General features: G+C 53.3%; 5 protein-coding genes across 5 annotated transcripts; 1 reads left to right on the top strand and 4 right to left on the bottom strand.

Annotated features, from left to right (window-relative positions):
* Positions 1-876: 876 nt before the first annotated feature.
* On the bottom strand, positions 877-2236 carry CCOS01_08776 (uncharacterized protein; the record flags this gene model as incomplete). The annotated part of the gene is made up of 3 exons (XM_060456937.1): positions 877-1179; positions 1292-1578; positions 1690-2236. 3 exons carry the CDS (start codon positions 2234-2236, stop codon positions 877-879), a joined length of 1137 nt encoding a protein of 378 aa, XP_060313211.1.
* A 589-nt stretch (positions 2237-2825) lies between these two features.
* CCOS01_08775 (uncharacterized protein) lies at positions 2826-8825 on the bottom strand (the record flags this gene model as incomplete). The annotated part of the gene is made up of 7 exons (XM_060456936.1): positions 2826-2937; positions 3000-4832; positions 4887-5644; positions 5720-8170; positions 8229-8291; positions 8347-8614; positions 8680-8825. 7 exons carry the CDS (start codon positions 8823-8825, stop codon positions 2826-2828), a joined length of 5631 nt encoding a protein of 1876 aa, XP_060313210.1.
* A 739-nt stretch (positions 8826-9564) lies between these two features.
* On the top strand, positions 9565-11982 carry CCOS01_08774 (uncharacterized protein; the record flags this gene model as incomplete). Its single annotated transcript, XM_060456935.1, has 4 exons — positions 9565-10662; positions 10849-10976; positions 11097-11467; positions 11579-11982. The coding sequence occupies 4 exons, from the start codon at positions 9565-9567 to the stop codon at positions 11980-11982; spliced, it is 2001 nt and encodes a 666-aa protein (XP_060313209.1).
* Positions 11983-12257: 275 nt separating this feature from the next.
* Positions 12258-14201, bottom strand: CCOS01_08773 (WD domain-containing protein; the record flags this gene model as incomplete). The annotated part of the gene is made up of 3 exons (XM_060456934.1): positions 12258-13795; positions 13860-14037; positions 14097-14201. The coding sequence occupies 3 exons, from the start codon at positions 14199-14201 to the stop codon at positions 12258-12260; spliced, it is 1821 nt and encodes a 606-aa protein (XP_060313208.1).
* Positions 14202-16443: 2242 nt separating this feature from the next.
* Positions 16444-20025, bottom strand: CCOS01_08772 (SNF2 family domain-containing protein; the record flags this gene model as incomplete). Its single annotated transcript, XM_060456933.1, has 4 exons — positions 16444-16578; positions 16629-19601; positions 19677-19844; positions 19942-20025. 4 exons carry the CDS (start codon positions 20023-20025, stop codon positions 16444-16446), a joined length of 3360 nt encoding a protein of 1119 aa, XP_060313207.1.
* Between the last annotated feature and the right edge of the window lie 263 nt (positions 20026-20288).

Below are 20288 nucleotides of genomic sequence, written 5' to 3'. Positions count from 1 at the left end.
GGGCGCCACCCCCTGCCCATTTGCACCTGCACGATCTGGTCCCAGCCTGCCGTGCCTGCAAAAATTGGTGAGCAGGACATAAGAGGAATAAATTAGAAAAAAGTTGCCGAGGCATCATCACTCAAGACGTCTCCATCAATACGGCTGACTAAGGTAGACGCAAGCAATCCCTGTCCTCGAAAAGGCGCGTCTATTTTCCTAACTCATGTTTAGGTCAGGTCCCCCTTTTTGGTCTCAATGAATATGATTTAACCCCATTGTTTCTCTAAAGCTCGATTGGGCAAAATAGTCATGGCCGCGGAAAGCGGGTGGGTTCCATCCCGGATTGCTGTTTAACGAAATATGCATATTTGAATGTCATTGACGGCGGCCGATTTGTTTATTAATCAGACGAGAATAGGTGTGCCAAACAAAGGACTGTAACCCTCAAACTTTTCGGTCGTCAGTACAAGCTTCTAGTCGTATAAGCTTATGGCACAATGGAAATGATGAGAGGATGGCGTCAGCAATTCGTGGTTACCGCCCATATTTGACAAGCTCTTCCCATCAGCCAGCATTATCCTCCAACCAAGCCGCTGCCAACGAGAAAGCCTTGACTTGTCACATCATATAACATTGATACGGGCATCTAAACGCAAGCCACCGTTGTTTCTTGAATTTCTATAATTCCGATCTGGCACGGATGTATACATGGAGATGTTACAAGGGCAGGCCAAAGTCCCATGAACGGGACCACGCCGCCTAGTCATACACAAGGTTTCTGGTTCGCCCCCGACCAAGTCTGATAAAACAGATATTGGACAAGAGGCACGCCGAGGCTGCGGCACTCAAGCCGAGCAGTGGTATTGGGTGATGGTGCAAGTACGATCTAACCCTCTACCGACGGCCGAGACCCTTTTGCTTGTTACCGCCCCGGCCCCGGACAGCCACCATCTCGGCCACCTTGCCCTCCGTCTCGGGCGGCGGCGCCGCGAGGAACTGCTCAATCTTCTCCGTGCCGTCGATGACCTGGCCTTCCTCCAGCTTGCCGGCGTCGATCTCGAGCGCCCGCAGGCGGAAATCGTCGAGCTCCTTGCGGCGCTCCTCGTTCATGCGCCACTCCTTGGGAAACTTGGGCTTGTTCTTGAAGACGTGGTGCCGTGTGTCGAGGGGGATGTCCTTGAAATCATCCTTGGGGTCCTGTTGTAGAGTTTTCCATTGTTAGTTTTGGGTTCTCGTAACAAAACTAGACTTGGCAAGCGTGTGTATCGGGGACATATATGCATGTGAAATCGTGAAGACAAATGCTTACCTTGGCGCTGGCAATCAGGTCGTCCACCAAGTTGGAGAGGTAGCGCTTGTTCTGTGCCTGATGCTCGTACTTCTCCGAGCTCATCTTGACCACGTCCGTCTCAGGGTTGTACCGCGGCCCGACAAGCTTGCGGAGCTTGTCCGCCTGCACGTCGGTGAGCCCCAGGTCGGCCGGCGAGAACTGCACAACCACCTTCTTCTCCGCCGGGTGGTGCTCGCCCATGTACGAAGTGTACCGGAAGCGCAACACCTCGTCCTCTTTGGGCGGTTCGAAAGGCTTGGCGAGCTCTGTTTGGATCCGTAGTCAGCACATCGTTCGTTTTGTCCAGAGGGAGAGGGAGTGTAAAGGGGGGTTCTGAGGAGCTAAAAGGAGGGGCAGAAATGGGAATTGCAACGTACTGGACAGTAGCGGCATCTCCCACGCCATGATGCGGTGGTAATGTCTGTACTCGCGAATCTCATCCAGCTTCCCGTGCGCCATGGGCGTGATGTCGTCCTCCTCAAACTCCTCCAACGCGGGATCTATCGGCGCCGTCGGGTCATCGTCATCGTACCAGAACGAATTCCTTTGTACCTGCTGCCTCGGCGACTTCGTCGATCTCAACGGCGGGAGCGGCCCCTGCTTCGCAATCCGCGCCTTCAAGGACTCGGCCACTGACATGGACTGGAACTCGGGGTCTTGCTTCTGGAGCCTCTCGAGCTTCTTCACCTCCTCGGGCTTGAGGCGCGCCACCAGCTCCTCGACGGTCTCGCGCTTGCGGTCGTACGGATCTTCATAGATTTCTTCGCGTTCTTTCCGTGCCTGTTGCGTGGTGCTGGCGGTAAATGCTCGTCTCTGGGTCGTCGTCGCCGTCGTCGTTGTGCGGGCTGCGGCGATGCGCGGCGTCGATGGTATCCGACGACTGCTGCGGACGCAGAGTCGGAATGCTTGCCCTGTTGCTGCCATGTTGGGCGTGGTTCCGTTTACATTGGCCAGAGGACAACGCTGGTTTTCCTGGGATTGATCGCGCTCTGCTAAGATGGCCAGTTGGGAATTGTCCCCGGAAATTTTTGGATCAAGCTCCAGCCACATCCAACCATCAAGCCACGCATGTGGGTCCTTCGATTGCTAACGCCACAACCATGAGTATAAGTCGATTCAAGGATACGTCGTAAGAACAATCAATATTCTAAGCATCTGGATTCGTCAGGAAAGCTAGTTAGTTTTAGGTAGCTAGATGATACAAAAGCATCAATTATTATTTTATTTTTATACTAGGGTGGATTAAATGCATGTTCATCAAATTTAGTTTGTGATCTGTTATACTGTGATCATCAACAGCCAGTTCTAATCGATCAAATTGTCTCTTCTATGTCAATACTTCTTGAATTTTGCGGCTAGGTCAACTGGAACGTACTGAATCATCTTCTACGCCGGATTTCGCGAATAATACTCTGACGATCATATTAAGACTTTCATTATGGTATCATTAGCTCCTTGCGAATTTTAAACAACATCACTCCATCGCATTATCCCCACAACTGCATCATGCCACTCAAAATCCTGACGGTCTCCGGTTCATGATGCCCGTGCTAAACTGCTTCGCCTTATCCAATGTGTTCTTCATCCCCAAGAAAGAGGAGCGATGGGATTTCATATCAGGCCTACTACGCAAAACATTAGCTTTGCCATCGTAGCCGATGGGGTTTAGTATTGAGAGAAAACTCACCTTCCATCCTGACCAACCCACTCCTGTTGCTGTTGCTGCTGCTGAGGCGGCGATCCACTCATCGGGCCAAAATAAGACTGCTGCTGTTGACTACCCGCAAGAGGAGGGCTATTCTGCCATGCACCCGGCGGCTGGAACGGCAGATCCGGGAACGGCTGCGTCTTCTGCGGCGGCGTTGTCCCCGGGCTGTGCGTCGGTCTGTCAAACGACGACGGGTCGTACGGGGCGTGGTAGTCCACCGACATCCGGCCAAGGTTGGTCGCGGATGCGGCCGGCGGGGGCTGTGAAGAAGAAGCGAGGTGCGTCTGGCTGGCGGCGTATCCCGCTCCTCCCTGGTACGTAGGCGCTCCCGGATACGAGGTGGAGTTCTGGTACGAGGAGCGCTGGTCCATACTCGCTCTACGGAGCGTGGCCGAGGGCGCCGGTGGTGAGAATTGGCTGTTTGACACATTTGACGGCGCGGGTGAGGCGTTCTGGGTGTATGATGCGCCGAACGTCGTCGTGTTGGGCGCCGGCTTCCGTCGGATCGGGGCCTGGCCGGGCGAGAGGAGCGGTTCGCTGGCGGGCAGGCTCTCGGCTTGCGTGGCCCACTGCAGCGTCGGCTGCTTGACAAAGGCGGGCTTCGAGTAGGAGTCCATACGGGTGAGCTGGTCGAATTCGTAGTGGCCCAACTGCTCCTCCAGCTGCATTTGCTGGGAGTATCTGCGCTGGGAGGGCAGTTCCGCAATCGTCGTTGGCGGCATCTCCACGGGTTGCTCTCGCTCCGGTACCTTTTCTGGCCGGGGCGGTGGGGAGGTAAAATTTTGAAGTAACGAGACCTGGGTGACGAGGGCGGCCTCGAGCTCCTCGGATAGTTCTCTCACGGGCCGATAAGCGCTTTCCTCGGACGCTGCGTTGTCGACTCTCTTGGCGCTGTTGGGGAATGACTCCGTCCGAGGGGTGTCTTCGTCGCTGCACTTGTCATTGTCTTCGTCGAAGACATCGCCTCTGTCCTCGGAGCCCGTTGGCTGCTTGTCATCTTGACTCTGTGTCGACTTCGCATCTTCGTCGTCGTCGTAATTGAGACCCTGGTGTGCAATAGCAGCGCTGCGGATCACTTCAGTCACGGCCGTATTGCCATTCTTCATGGCCTTGCTCAAAGCCGCCATGAGTTCCGAGACACGTTCCACGAGCACTGCTGTACAGTCTTCGTCGTCTCCGTACTGTATGGCTGATTGAAGGGCGTTTTCGTTGTCCTCGTTGACGTGGAAGATGTCGGCGCCATTATCCAAGAGGAACCTCACGCTGTCCGCGTCTCCTTCCCGAGCGGCAACAATTAAGGGTGTGTCGGCCTCTTGGTCAGCCAGGTTGACGTCGGCACCCGCATCCACAAGAACGCGCAGTGACTCGACTGGAAGGTTGATGACGGCGTTGATCAAGACTGTCGAATTGTCCCAGCCTCCAAAGACGTTGACTTCGGCCTTGGCTTTGACAAGGAGCTCGAGAATCGCCTGTTCTCCTTTCATGGCAGCGGCGATGATCGGGCAGGTATCTTCTCCAGTGCCGAGGTCGGGGTTGGCACCACGCTCAAGCAGGAGTGTGACAATTTCCACCTTACCCGATTCGCAAGCGACCTGTAGAGCCGTTCCTTGTGGGAAGTTCTCGTTTGTGGTAAGATCATTGACGTCGGCACCTCGGTTGAGAAGCTCTTTGACCACGTCGTAATGGCCCTCCGCAGCAGCGGCCTGGATAGCCCACCCGTTTGGTGCGTCAACATCAGCACCTCTGTCCAGGAGCAATTTGACGATGGCGAGGGTGCCATCATATGCTGCGGCAGTCAAGGCGGTTCCATAACTGAACGTTGTTAGTCTGGTCCTCCACAACGATGTAGTAGGTTAGGTTGCTTACTATTCTCCAGTGGCGTTAGGATTGACTTTGAAGTCATCAATCAGCAACCTGACTGTAGACTCCTTCTCGAGATCAGTAGCCTCATATAGACTCTCATTGAGAATCTCCGGTCTGATGTTCCCGTTGGTATATTTCCAGACAGCCTCCAAGACTTTGTCTTGATGCTCCGCCGTAGTTGCCGCACTAAGGAAGAGATCGTTGCAGTCGAGACCTCTGCGCTGCTCCAGAAGTATCATGACAATGTCCCAGTTCTCCTCCTCTGCCGCCACCTTCAGCGCAGCCTGGAAGCACTCTTGGGGGTGAGAGTAAGTCAGTAACTTGTTGAACACGTCCACCCTGCCAGAAACGGCAGCCTTGATGAAGGCCTTGTCAAACTCTTTGGCCGGAAGCTTGTCAGCGTAGGTTTGCGTGAGATATTCAAACATGGACAGGTCTGCGTGGAGACCAGCCAACGCCAGAGGCGAGTCAATGTTCTCGTCCTCGACGGCTAGCGAAACCTGCTTCTCGACAAGTAGCTTGACGGCATCTGGACTACCGGAAGAAATGGCGGCATTCATGACTGGGCCGACATCACTGGCGATGGCGTTGGCATTTGCGCCCCTCTTGATGAGCTTTTCCATGACTTTGACGTGGCCAGCAAATGCCGCCATGTGTAGCGGAGTCTGCTCGCCAATATCGATACCATCGTCGATACTGGCGCCTCTTTTGAGAAGCTCGTCCACGATGTTTGGTCTGCCTATGTATGCGGCGAAATGAAGCTGCCACGAATGTTAGTAACTAGCCAAAATTTCCGAGCTGGCAGTGGCTCAAGATTGGATAGAATGTAGCCTTACAGGGGTATTGACGAGATTGTCCCTCTTGTTGATCTCGTGCTCATGGCCGTTCTGGATGAGCGCGGAGACAAGCTGCTTGAATCCGACCGCAGCGGCGATATGCAAAGCAGTCAACTCCTTGGCTTCAAAGCCATCGAGCACTTTCGTCATGGACATGTAGACGACGAGCCACCGGTACCTAATCAAAGACTCCGGCTTCTTCCAAAACTCATCCTCGCTGAGATCCTCCGCGATCTCCAGTGTAGCTCTGCTGGCGTGGTGCAGCCAGTGCTTGATGGGGTAGGGTAGCACCTTCTCGGCCAGTATTCTCGCCTCTTCGGCCTCGTCGTCTTGATAGCCGTAGGTGGATTCATCGTCGTCCCAGTCCGTGTCGCTAGCCGAATCGTGTTGCTCAGACTCAGTAGCGGCGCTCTCCTCCCCATCTGCTTCGGATGCTTCACTCTCCTCGTCCTCGTCCTTGGCAGACTGGGTCTCTGCCTCTTCGTTTTCCTCCTGAGCCTCCTCAACAACAGGCTTCACTTCCTCAGGAAAGTTGAACGCTTCCTTGATGTGAGCCAAGCACCGGAGCGCAATGATGCCTTGCTGCCACTTGTTTTCGTCATTCGACATGCCAAGCGTCTTTCTGGACGTCTCCTTTTCCAGGAGATGTTCTTTGACGACCCTGTCCATGAAGCCAATGGTATTTTCAGACTTGCCGCTTCTCGTCACCGTCAACAACGGCCTGCACTTCTTCACCAAATCTTGAAGCTCGGCCTTTCCTGATTCTGTGGCAGGAAAGCCCGCCAAAACAACAAGCTCATCCTCGGTAGGCTCTTCAAACGTCAAAACGAGTGTCCGCAGCAGCTCCTTTATCTTGTCGGTCTCCTTTTCGTTAGATTGAAAGATTTGCGCCCACGCAGCGTCCAAGAGAGCCTTGAGCTCCTGAGGCATACCCTCAAGCATGTGTCTAATCTTGAGATCACTTTCTGCTTTAGGGAGCTCCGCAAGCTGCATGCAGGAAAGCTTGATCCATTGACTGTTGGATGCCCTCTTACCAATTAGACTGCTCGCATAGTATGTGAGCGCCTTGTTGTAATTCTTGTCCTCGCCGAGTTTTTGCACCTTCTCCTGTGCCGCCTTGCGCAGCTCCCGCTGAACCTGGTCGCAGTACTTGTCATCCTCGAGATCGATGAGTTGGATTCCGTCCACCTTCAACGAGTCTTCCACGTGATGGACTTCCCGGCTTGTGAGAAACCATCTGGTAGGCACTCTCTTGTCGTCCTCTGTCTTGAGTTCTTGCAGCTCGGCGTTGAGGAACCGCATCAACTTGACAGTTGACTCGGCATCTTCAGGCAGAACGTGCAAGTTGTTGATGACGAAGTAGACTCTGCGACCGATAAACTCGTCTGTGAGAATATCCTGAAGAGTCTGCCACAGGTTCTCCACTGTGAGATTCGCCGAAGTTTTTGATGAATCTTCGCCCTTCTTCTTCACAAAGTGCTTCGCGTACACAGACAAGGTGGCTTGCTGGCCGATGAGCTGCCGCACCAGCGACTTCAGCAAGTCCTCAGCAGTCAAAAAGTCCGAAGACGGGTCGCAGAAGAAGTACGCAACGAGGGCGGCTCCTCGCCCGTGGTTCACCTTTTCGTCGGCTGAGATGATGTTGTCGATGTCCTGGAGGGCCGCCATAGTCGCTCGCGTCTTTCCTCTTCCCTCTGGACCGCGGACGTACAGTGCCTGTCCTCTGTGCTTTTGTGTCGCGCTCCCCGCTTCGTGGTCCTCTTTCAACCACTCCAAGTATGCCTCCGCCTTGGGAATCCAGATCGATGGTGGGAACTGAGGCGCAAGCATTTTGCGCTTCTTCGAGACTTGACCGCCGTTCAGCAACTCCATGACATTGTTGACAACCTCTGGCTCGATTCCACGGGTTGAGTTGAGTCTGTTTTTGGCGACCAGGTTGGCGCCATGAATGAGTCTCTTAAGCGGCTCTCTGACGAGTTGGTACCGGGGGTCCTTGAAGTCGCTAAACTTTACAAGATCTCGATGGTTGGCGGCAAGACCCATTTCCTGGATTCCAGGTAATGTCGCCGACTCTCTGGACACAAAGTCTTGCAGCTTCTTGGGAACGACCGTCTTTGCGATTTTCGACATGGTTGGGCCTAGCTTTGCTTGAGTAAAGTCCGTTGGGTGATTCTCGTAGAAGCAAAAGAGCTGGACGTGCGGGCTCATTTTGGCAGCTAACCGCAGCAAGTCGCCTCGGAGCTCGTTCAAGCTCTCGTCTCCGGGCTTCATCATATCTACCAACGCCGACGACTTGGTGTACCCAAGTTGTTCGCCGATACTACCCAGCATGGAGGCGATGGCGGCAACTTGAGCACCGCCGAACGGCGTTCCAAAGAAGGCGCATCCAGCGATGCACTCAAACAGCCTTGGGAAGATTTCCCTGTATGTTTCTGCTGCAAGTGTGATAGCCTTGACATTCCGTAAGCCTCGACTCACTTCATCAATTCAATTGTAGCCGGGTTCTTACCTTGGCAATAACCAGACCTCCCATGCTGTGTCCGATAAAGACAATGGGGCGATCTCTTATTTTCTAAATCTCAAATTAGATCAAGCTCGCGATTCAGACTTCAGCACGATCAACCTACTTCACGATTCGCTTGCAGCCCTTCCAACATTGATTTGGCAATGTCTCTCAAGAAAGTCTTGACTTTGAGATCCCCAACCCATGCTGATTCATACTGGTACAAAAGTATGCGAGCCTTGGGGAAGTCCCTCGCCAGACCATCCTTTTTGCTGGTAGATTCAGACGAGTTTTTCGTGACACCCTCATAGATTCCGGTTGCCCAGTTGAAACCGGCTTCCGACTTCCAGCTGTCCTCCGGATGGGCACCTAATCCAGGCACAAAGACAACACTATCGGTTGTATTAGACTCTTGAGATACCACCACAACTCATAACTTGAGAAGATCGAGACATACTCAACATCAATGGCAGACCCAGTCTCCTTCTGAGGATTGTACAGTTCCCTGAAGCCCTGCTGAACCGTCTGATACGTCGTCTTGGGCTTCGGAGCCCCAGGGGCGCCGTGAGGCACCCTTCTCGTTCCCGTGCGGCGGATAGACATGATGGTGACTACTCGCTGCGAAGAAACATACACAACGAAACGAACCTGACAAGACGACAAATGCAACCGCGACTTCCGAGAAACTGGGGATCAACAAGCTTTGAATACGAACCGACCACGGAGCTAGGCACCGGCGTAATAAGCATAGCCTGACAGGGCTGCCACTTGGGGGTCCAAAATGCTAATAAGCCCCCTTCCCTGCAACTGGGCGGCCCGAAACGACCTTAGCGGTGTCAGCCACCCCCATGCATTGTAATCCTGCGATGCCAACGATCGTCCGACTGCGCCAATAGTGTCTTTCAGCTGAACCAAAGCCACCTCTAATTTTGTAGCGCTGTCCCACAAGTAAGCAACTCGTCTCACGCTGCAGTAGCGAGTTCGGGTTCGTCTGTATTCGGAATCTCAACACGGTTTGCTTGCTGCAGGCGGGAAGGCTCTAGGCAATCAATTCATCTTAAAATGACAGGGGACCGCCACTGTTGGAACCCTTGGTATATCGTTGCCTACTCTTTTTACCAGCCAAATCGGGCTTGTTGGAAAGGTTTTTAATCACGTCGTTGGCTATTTTCGGTCGGGCTTTTACCACCGTTGGAGTCGTTTCCATTGCGGGCGTTTCTGCAAGCAAGAACGGTCTGTCACCAACATCCCGCTTCCCGATAGCGACGATCTGATAGACTGCGCCTCGGAGGACCGTGATATCTCTCGCCAAGATCGGAGAAGAGCGTCGGGACCGAAAGTTATGGGACCAGACAACGCCGAAGACCAGCACAAAGCAAGATTCGCCGTCCACATGTCAAGCTTCTCGAGTCGCACCATGGACAAGTCGTCTGTGCCCTTTACTGTCCGGGTTCTCGATGACGCTGTCAATCCCGCAGTGACAGTGCAGGAGCCAAGAGACTGGAGCGATCTGCTACCGGCAACGAGCCGAACCAAGCACGATCACATCACTGTGCCGCAAGCCGACGACATTGAGTTTCTGGAACAAGAGCTGCTTGTCCGACGACTCAACGATGTCCAGGATCTTCTCTGGATCTGCGGCCGTCCAATGCCGCCTCGGCCTCTGCATTACCAGACGATATCGCGCGAGATCCACATCACAGAGAACCCCGAACTGCATCTCGTCTGGGCCAAGAACCGAATTTTCGTCAAGCCGATACCACGGTGGCTGCTGAGCCCAGACTTCTGGGCCGCCAACTTAGTCGAAGCCTCGGGCGATCAGTCTGATCCACGGAAGCAGCAGCTTGTCTCCTGCGCGCTCGGTTTCCTCTTCACTTACACAGCCCTCATCGCGTATGAGAGCGACTTCCGCATAGCCGTCGAAAGAGGCCTGCTCCCGGATCGGATGAACTGGTACCAGTGGAAGGCAATATCGGCCCAGATCGCGCAGAACCATTGTTATGCGTCCGTCAACCCGCGGTACTGGTACGGCGAGCTTCGTCTCAGTCGACTGAACAAGATTTACCGCGTCCGCCTGGGATACTTGCTCCGGGGGTATTCCAAGGTAGTCTCTCACGCCGTGTACGAAGACTTGATCCGGGACAACTTTGCAACGCTGGCGGCGATGCTCGGTTATGTTGTCATCGTCTTGACAGCGATGCAGGTCGGCTTAGCCACGGACAGACTCGTTGGTGACAGCGCGTTCCAAAGTGTGAGCTATGGCTTTACAGTCTTTTCGATTCTTGCGCCACTCATCGCCGGCGTATGCATAATTGGAATCGTAGTGGTCATGTTTGTGAGCAGCTGGGGGGTAACGAAAGTGTACGAGAAGAAGAGATTCCAAGAGATGGGTGTCGAGCCATTTTGGAGATTTCAGAAGACAGCCAATCAGTACACGAAGGTAGAATCGAAGCAGGAGGCTAGAGAGTAAGATGGCAGTCAAATAGATACCCCATAGATGAATATAAACCATTGTAAAAGAACGTGTGAAGTTGAAAATGCCCTGGACCTCAAACGAAGCAAGCTGGGCTGGTTTTGGAACAGATTAAGGGTTCCCAGCTAGACGGGTAGCCAAGGACGGCCCTAGCTTCCTGGCCAGGGCGTAGATCCCGCCTTCATAGAGGCCAGCGGCCGCTACAACACCCGATCTGCTAGCCCGTCCTACGACCAATCGGCTGTCCCACAGCGGCCGAACGTCACCCAAGGCAGTGGAAGGTGCCTTTTGGTGCCCGTGCCTGTAGAAGTGACTTTCCGTGAGAGCTTCAACACAACCTCAAATCGCCATCCACTCACTCGGACGTCTCTTCATAAACAATCAAACCTCGACCACAAAAGACCGCGTCTCTCATTCGCGCTCAGCACAACGGTGCGCCGCAACCACATCATGGCCGCAAAACCAGCCACGCCCCTCGAGCGCCACTGTCTCGTAACAGTAGGCGCAACAGCCCGCTTCACCCAGCTCCTTACTGAAGTCCTCTCCGCCGCCTTCCTGGACCATGTCACCTCGAATCGCTACACACACCTCACGCTCCAATGTGGCAAGGACTACGCAGAATTCTCCCGCCAGATGCTACCTCCGCTTCTGGATCAATACCCGGGAATCGAAATCACCGCCTTTGACTTTGTCGATGACCTGACCACCGAGATGGTCAAATGTAGAGCGCAGGCAGGTGTGCGGGAGGCTGGTGTGGTCATCTGTCATGCAGGTAAGCTAGGGATCATCCTTCGCGTTGTGACTCGATGCTCTCAAGTATATGTATCCGCCTATACAAAAACATATGTGTGTGCATGTGTAAGCTGACTCGAGATATTTCCAGGCACGGGAACCATCCTCGACGGAATGCGCGTCAGCGTCCCCCTCGTAGTGGTCCCCAACCCAACCCTAAAGGACAACCACCAGGTCGAGCTCGCCGAAGAGATCCAGCGCCAGGGTTACGGGATCTGGGGCCGCCTCGGCGACATCGCGTGGGCCCTGGAGCAGCTGGCCCTGCAGCTCGATAAGACTGAGCAGCAGTACCGGCCTCATCCTGTCGCGACAACGGGAGCGGCTCCGGTGAACGTGGATGTCTGGCAGGTCAGCGGCGCGCTTATGAATCGCTACGCTGATGAACCTGGTCATGCTGCTGCTGCGCCGGAGACAACTAAAGCGAGTGGCGGCGGCGGCGGCGGTGCTGGAAAGGAGGTTCAGCGGGAGGAGGTGGCGCAGATGACGATGGGCTAGGAGTCTTATCAAAACTGGAAGCCTTTCAAATTCCCAGAGGAATCATGGTTGGAGAAGATTGAGGAGAGTACTATGACGAATACTCTATGAGGTTGTAGGAGAGAGGACGGTCGAAGTGGGGTGCATAGCATGAACACTGTAGCAATAAGCTTCCCCCTTAGACAAGAGATACCCAAAGTCGAACGACGTTCATCGTCGAGATAACATCATGTCGCTTTTCATTTATTCATCCATCACCTATTGAGAACATCTACAAAACTGTCGGCCAAGACCAGCTATTGCAGCCCAGCTACGGTCCAAACCTTGATCGCGGCATCGCCTCCGGCACTCGCAATCTTGCTGCCACCCTCAACCCACGCAACACCGTTGACACCATCCTTGTGAGCGTTGAGAGCCTTGACTCGGCTACCAGGCTTGGCCAGACTCCACACGCAAACATTGGTATCCAGAGCTCCAGAGACGGCGTGCGTTGCCGCATCGTTCCAGCTGATGCACGTAACCCTTGCCGTGTGCGCAGACCAACGGTCCGTCGCAACTTCCCAGTCGGCAGTCTTGTAGGCGACGATCTTGCCGATCTGGTTACCTGCGGCGAGGAACTGACCATCCTTGGAGAATGACAGGCAAGAAATAAGAGCCGTCGACTTGTCAACCGACTTTATCTCGGAGAGCTTGCCTGACCCGTCCGCAGTGTAGATCTTGACAGAGTTGCCCGATCCCACAGCCACCGTCGAACCGAAGGCAGCCACAGCGCCAGGAGTGAATCCAAGGCGGTTCTCGGAGAGAAGCTGACCCTTTTGGTAGACATCGACACCCTCAATGGTGGCCACGTACACCTTTCCATCCGTGGCCGCTACACCCTTGGGCTGCGCAGCAAGCTTGAGGGCCTCGCCCGCGAACGTGTTGGCTGACTCGTCTACTATCCTCAGGTGGTCGTCCCATCCAACACTGTACGTCTGTCCCGCCTCGGCGCTGAACTGAGTGACTTGATTTGTGTGCGCTTGTCCGTCAACCACTGAGCCAGTACCAGTCGCAACATCCCACTGGCAAACTCGCCCGTCGAAGCTGCCGCTCCAGAGCGTCTGCCCCTTGCCATCAGACGACGAGCCCAATGCCGTGATGCTCTTGTTGTGGCCCTGAACAATCTTGCTAGGCTTATCGCTGCCCTCGTTGAGGTAGATCAAGTCGCCGTTCAAGTTCAAGCTTATAATCAGGCCGTCGGTTCTGCCATGGGGGAAGACAACGCCGACTTGCTGGTCGCCGATGCTGACGCCGTCTCCAAACTTCCACGTCTGCGTAGCCTTGCCTGACTCCACATCCCAGAGCTTGACAGACTGGTCGGCGCTTGCTGTGACAAACTTGGTGCCATCCTGAGACCATGAAACGGCAAAGATGCTGCCAGTGTGTTCTCCCTCGCCGATCGACTTTGTAGGCTCGCCCGTCTTTCCGTCGTAGAGCTGAATGCGCCTGTCGGCACCGACCGTTACGAGCTGGCTGCCATCGGGCGAGAATGCAGTTCCAAAGACGAAACCCTTGTGGGCGTTGGCGTTCTTCGAGTTGAACTTGAAAGGCGCACCGTGCAGGAAGCACAGGGAGCTGTCATCAGAGACGGTTGCTGCCCGCAGTGGGCGCTGTTGCCGCACCGCGACTGAGTTGACGACCTTGGAGTGGCCGCTAATCTCTCCGACAGAGTTGCCGCTGTCGGCCGTGATGCAGTGGCCGAAGCGCTCTTTGCCGTCACCCACGGCGATGATGCGCTGGGAGTCGCCGTCCCAGCCAATATCGTTAATGCGCCCCGAGATGATGTGGTATTCGCCTGGTAATGTAGTCAGTACCGACCGAAAGACAGCTGACTGTGTTGTGCAGGTATTATGCCGTACCCTTTGTGTTCTCGGCCTCGACGGCGTCCCAGACTCTCACGGATCCAGACACATCTCCACTGGCGACGTAGAAGCCGCTGGGAGAGAACCGGGCGACGCTCGTCGCCGCTGTGTGGCCGGTATATTGCTTGCAGACGGAAGGGTTATCGATGGATCGGAGGAAGATGGATTTGCCGGCCTGTGAGAATGCATTGTTAGCTAAGGCATTGTTCGTCGAGAGGTGCAGTTGGGACTAACAGCGTAAGCAATACGCTCTCCTTTGTTGTCTGTGGAGAGCTGTGTCGGCTGGCCACGCTGAGTAGCGGGCGAAGCAGCCAAGATCTTTTCGATGGTGACAGACATGATGTGTGAACTCCAAATACGCTGGTATGCAACGCGAATAGAATTCCCTAAAGCTCCGAGCAAAGATGATGAAACGATCAAGAGTCTTGGGGAGCGTGAGTTGCGTCGGGGTTCAGCTTTCTAGCCAGGCACCACAATGGCGGTCGACAGTGTCGAGTGGGAACCTGGACCTGGAGCTGGGATGTCGATCCGGGATGGAGGGGCAGTGCTAGTGCTATTGTTGCTACTGCGGGGCAGGAATGACGTTCCAGGTTCATCTTACGCCAGCCAACCACTGACAGTCTGACGCGGCTATTGTCTGGCGATGTTGTTTATATTCTGGTATCTACAATTATTGCGATTGCCTGCCTAAAACTATAATTATTTAAGAGATATTTTGAGAGTGAATCAACAGGCATCAACTTGGGTGTGAGCTGATGTGCATAATTGTTCACCTGAATGTATCTTACATGATACATACACGTCGTGTGCAGCACGTTTGTCATCTGGGCATCTGTATCAAAACCCAGCAGGTCATCTGCACAGTTTGCTCCATACACATTAAGTCGCTTCATAACTCAAATATTTGCTGAACGGCGAGAAAAGAGTCCAGGCTGAAATGGGCGGGGGCTCACTTGGCGTGGATCGTAAACCGATGTGGTGCATTCAGCAACCCCACCTTCGACAAAGGGTACATAGTGAGCCAAATCACCTCGAAAACTCAACAAAAGTCGTCGCTTTCCTAGCTCAATTTGGTCAGAGCGTCCGACTTTTAATCGGAAGGCTGTGGGTTCGAGTCCCACGGATCGCGTCTCATCTTTTTGTGTTTTTTCTGTCATTTGCCAGTTGCTTACACTAAACTGCCAAGAATATTTTTGCTATTGCATTCTGATTACATGATAGACTGGTTTGTATTTCTGTATTCTATTAATACGTTGCATCGCACATCAAAGACTACATCCCAATAATGCTGAGTGGTCTCAAGTAAAAGCAACCACAAAATGATGAACTCTTGACAAGACTATCATACCAGCCCGACTAACAATGCTTGCAACAACGTTCCATACATTCACTTTGTTCACAAGACAATGTTGCCACTATAGAAATGATTCCTCAATCTCATACAACTTGTGATAGCAGGCCGATGTAGTATTTGTCGCAGGTCTTAAATCCTCATCAGCTACGAAACATTCACACGTATAACAATGATAGACTGCTGATGATAACCCGTAAGAAATCCATCAGTCACTCAGCCAACTATGGTGCTCATTTAGCTATCGGTGCCGTCTAAATAAACCGCATCTCGACCCCATTAGAGAAGACGCCTATTCTAAGGAAGTGCCTTGACTACTTCGCCCCAATCGACACCCGCACCAAAATGTTTGGAACCCAAGACAGAGAGCACCTACTGTAATCGAAACTTGCCTGCCGCTTCTTCCACGGTCACCAGTCTCGCCGTCACAGCAACAGACCTTGGATTGCGACAACCTCTATTAGGGCTCACTGTCCCCTATCTTCACCCTATCGGAGAAGCTGTAATAAACTAGATGCGCCTGCTAACCGCCGTACGAGGAGCTCTCCCCGCCGGCGAGGTCAATGAATACAATTTTCCCACCTAGTATTCAAGGGACTTCCGGCTCTTGTTGATGTCTGGCAGCGATGAGCGGTAGTCGTTGCCTTCGATGCCGGCATGGGCGCCATGGGGATATAAAGATTGTCACGGGGGACTGAAATATGGTATTGTGCTACAGAACTATCTATTTGTGATACACTAAGACTAGCGATTCCATGGCCCTTATAATCTTCAGGATTATCGGGGGACTCAACGCGAATAACTCGGCCGTAGGGAAGCGAGTAACATCGACCGAGTAGCTTTCCATTTGAACAAGGCTCAATTGTGTCCTAGAACCAAAGGTCATGGACCTGAAGGGACGAGTATGTAGTGGTGGAAAGTAGCACGGGGCTAAGTCAGCTGACATGGTACGGTATTATCCTATGTTTCCTTCATACACCGCATCATCAAAAGAGGCCATCTTTTGAATGCATTTTATTCTCGTATTGTCCGAACTAATGATGCCTAACACTAGACGGCATAGTCCCCTCTATCGCGAAAGTCATACAAAGAGGTTCCTTACCAGATAACCGACCACAGGTTATGCCAGACCAAACGCCTCCATCTATCGTAGTCACTGCCATGAAAAGCCATTATCCCCAACCTTAAGACCAATTTTAATCTTGCTCATGTAGCGTCACTCGCCCGCGTCTATTTCTTCTTGCCCTTGGTTTTGCCCTTGGCATTGGTGGCAGACTTGTTCGAGGCGACACTCGATGCCCTCGATGGCGCGGCGGATGTGTTCTTGCTTGCGACCTCCGATTTGACGTTGTCCAGAGCCTTGTTCTATATGTTTGGTTAGCAAAGTTCATTCATCCAACCACTCTAGCACTCACCTTGACGCCGTTCTTGGTCTTCTTCTTCGAAGGGGCCATACCGAGGATGCTATCCTCGTCGTTCTCCTCGTCCTCGGCCTCTCTCTTGAGCTTGCCGTTGACGCCGTTGGCACCCTTGGTTGGGTGAACATCCTCAAACTCCTTGACAATGGTGGTGAGGAGAGTGGTGCAGCGACGGCTCAACTCAACGGGCGTCCTGCTAAGGAAGAACCAGTCAAACCGGAACAGAGGGCTCTCCGCAATGTCGTCGCGCATCTTCTCGTACAGTCCAGCAGAGTCAATGCCGTACTTATCGAGCAGGACTAGCAAAAACCGATCTTCCTCCTCCGTGTACACCTTCTTGTTGGTAGTAGACACCGAGTAGTTGATCTTAAGCTGCTGCAGAGGAACGCGGTATTGCGACATCTTCTTGCGTAGCAGCTTTCTCTGGTGCTCGATCTTGCGCATACGCTCCTCGCCGTCTTCAATCACCTTGATGTACTTGTTGTAGTCGGCAATTTCCGTGTATCGCTGCCAGAAGACCTTGGCATACTGCTTGACCTCGGATGCAGTCTTATTGTCAATATCTTCGGCAATATTTGCGTAGTCGTTGCGGCCGTAGCGGCCTGACGCGTTGATGAACTGTTGGAAGTCACGTCTGTTCCATTCTCCAAAGCCTTGCTGCGACAGGCGCTGCTTCTCTTCCAGCTCCTCTTCGTTGAGTGCGGTGGCCTCGTCGATCTCCTGTTGATCCAAGGCTCGCTCTGCCTCGCGCTCATCAAGGTTCTCGTCGTCGCCGTCAGACAGCGGCACCTTGTAACCAATCTCCTTGCGGTAGAAAGCAGTCTCTCGGTCCTGAAGGTCGCGCAATCTAGGAGGGTAGAATTGATAGTCGTGGACTGGTACTTGCTTCGGAGCTCTGGGTGCCTTGGGCTTCGTGTCCTTCTCCTTGGGAGGGTACATGGCCTGTCGGAAATACTTGTCCATGGAATAGGACTGTTCCTTTCGCTCACGCTTGGCGGGGTTGATCCAGTTCATGCCGATTTCCTTCTTGTTCGTCTTGAAGTCTTCACCGTTCCAGGTGTAGGCTGACTCGGATGTGAAGTTCTGCAAGTCGTCGATTCCAAGCTTCTCGTACTTGGCATTCAACTCCTTCGTTCTTGTTTCACCCGAAGAAAGAATCTTGTCGATGTCATCGTCGTCCAACTCGGTGCCCTTGGAAGCAAGTGTGCCGGTCGCGCCCTTGCTCTGGAACACCTTCTCAGCGCCATGCTGAATCATGGAGAGAAGCTCATCCTTGTTGTTTGCAGCTTTTGCTGCGACTTGAGCCCGGCCTTGCTGAATGACCAGCTGGTCGAGACGCAGCTTCTGCGCTGCTCTTTCCAGAACCTTCTCTTCGATGGCATTGTCCGTCACGAAGCGGTACACCACAACTTGCTTGGTTTGACCGATACGGTGAGCTCGATCCATAGCCTGTAAATCGGCTTGAGGGTTCCAATCACTATCGTAGAGAACAACAATGTCGGCGGTGGTGAGGTTGATACCTAGACCACCAGCTCTGGTCGTAAGGAGGAAGATGAACTTTTCAGAACCGGGCTTGTTGTACTCGTCAATGGCAGCGATACGGTCCTCGTGGGCTGTTCCACCATCGATACGGCAGTACTTGTACTCTCTGAACACACAGTAGTCCTCAAGGATATCCAAGAGACGACTCATCTGTGAGAAGATGAGAACTCTGCTTCCCTGCTTCTGCATTCTGGCCAATAGCTTGTCGAGAACAGCCATCTTTCCAGCGTTGTAAACGAGATGCTCGTCGGTGGTGTAGGGCGGTCCAGGCTCAGCACCCTCGAAAAGGTAGGGGTGGTTGCAGCACTTGCGCAGCTGCATCACAATGTTGAGCAGTCTGGTCTTCGACTCCCGCTTGCCGTTGGCGCCGTTGACAGCGTCAATGTCCTTCTCCAGAATCTTCTGATACCACTTGATCTGCATTTCCGACATGCCGAGGTAGACGTTGACCTCCTTCTTTGGCAGCAAGCTCTTCTCCACGTCTGCCTTGACACGTCTGAGCAAGAATGGTCTGAGAACGCGGTGAAGCTGCTGAACGACGGTGTCCTGGTCTTGCTCTCTGCCAGAGAACCACTGGTCAAAGGCCTCGGAGTCGCCGAAGACGTCAGGCAACAAGAAGTTGAGCAGAGCCCACAGCTCGTGTAGGTTGTTCTGGAGGGGTGTACCGGTAATGAGGAGTCGGTTCCGGGAGTTGAAAAGACGGATGACCTGCGCCAAGGATGATTCTTCGTTCTTGATACGATGTGCCTCGTCGATGATAATATACTCCCACGCGAACTTCTTCAGGTGACTCTTCTCGCGAAGGACCATTTCGTAACTAGTAATGCAGACGTCAAAGTCCTCGTTGACAAGGCGATCATTGATGAGAGCCTGGCGCTCGTCCTTGGCACCCTGAAGCACCAAGACGTTAACCCCAGGAGTCCACCTCTCGAATTCTCGCTTCCAGTTATCCAGGGTCGACTTGGGTACAATGACGATATGCGGTCCGGTGATGTCCATGATGTGTCTGAGATAGCCCAAAAAGGAAATCGTCTGCAGGGTCTTCCCGAGACCCATCTCGTCGGCAAGAATACCAGAGATACCATTCTCGTGGAGAGAAATAAGCCAGTTGAGACCGGCAACCTGGTAGTCTCTCATTTGACCCTGGACAAAAGCGGGCGAGTCGCGGAAAACCGTCTCGGCAGACCCTCCGTGCTTCTCGTCACGAAGCAGCTCTGCATCCTCCTCAGCTTCGGTCCGGCGTACTCGTTCATTGCTGGCGCCACCTTGGCGAGCGCCCTTCTTCTTGCTTTTTGATGCTTCGGCGTTTTGTCGATCGATCTCGGTCATGATTTCGCGAATCTTGGGGTTGGGGTTCGTCTCGATGAAGTGGCGGAAGAGGTCCGTAAGACCCAACAAGTATCGGAATCGGCGAATACTGTCTTCTTCCTATTTTCGAACATTGATCAGCATACAAAGAATGATCCCATATTCGGAATGGTGAGTAGTTTGCGCCTTGCATACCTTTGATTCACCTAGTCTGTCATGCTTCCTGCCAAAGATGCTGCGACGAAGCTGGTTGGCCTCGGATCGCTTCCTGCGACCATCTCCAAGAGGCTCTCCGACAACACTACTAGCAGTGGTGTTTGCATTGGTGTCTGAGTCAGTGTAGTCGGGCGTCTCATCGACCTCCTGTCTGCTTGTCAGCATAAGGGCCCAAAGATTGAATCGCTCCATGAGCTCCACTGGGGGCAGATCAACGCGAATATTCATGGCAGGAAAAACGTACCATCTCTTCCACGGGGTGAGCATCCGCAGCGTCGGACATTGACGCGTCGGTATCGACCGCGGCAGCTCGAGATCGAGGAGCCATCTTGACGACTGTAAATCACTTTACGCGACTTACACGCGTTTCTTACGGATTTGACAGCGCGCTCCAGATGGGTGTGTAGAGTTCAAATGCTCGAAGTGATATCGCAATGCAAACGGTCGCGGAGCATTCAGGAAAATGGCCGAATGCTTTGTTGCTGCGTGAGGGTGAACGGTCCGTAGATGTTTTTTAGAGACGATGGGAGGAAAGGTGGGATTCCTCTGCTGTAGAAGACAATTTCCAAATAGGACTAGCGCGTTTCCGCC

This window comes from Colletotrichum costaricense (genome assembly GCF_030867565.1).
Source record: "Colletotrichum costaricense strain IMI 309622 chromosome Unknown Scaffold_8.1, whole genome shotgun sequence".
NCBI lineage: Eukaryota > Fungi > Ascomycota > Sordariomycetes > Glomerellales > Glomerellaceae > Colletotrichum > Colletotrichum costaricense.
Note: the sequence above shows the minus strand (reverse complement) of the source record. Positions and strands in the feature narration are given on the sequence as shown.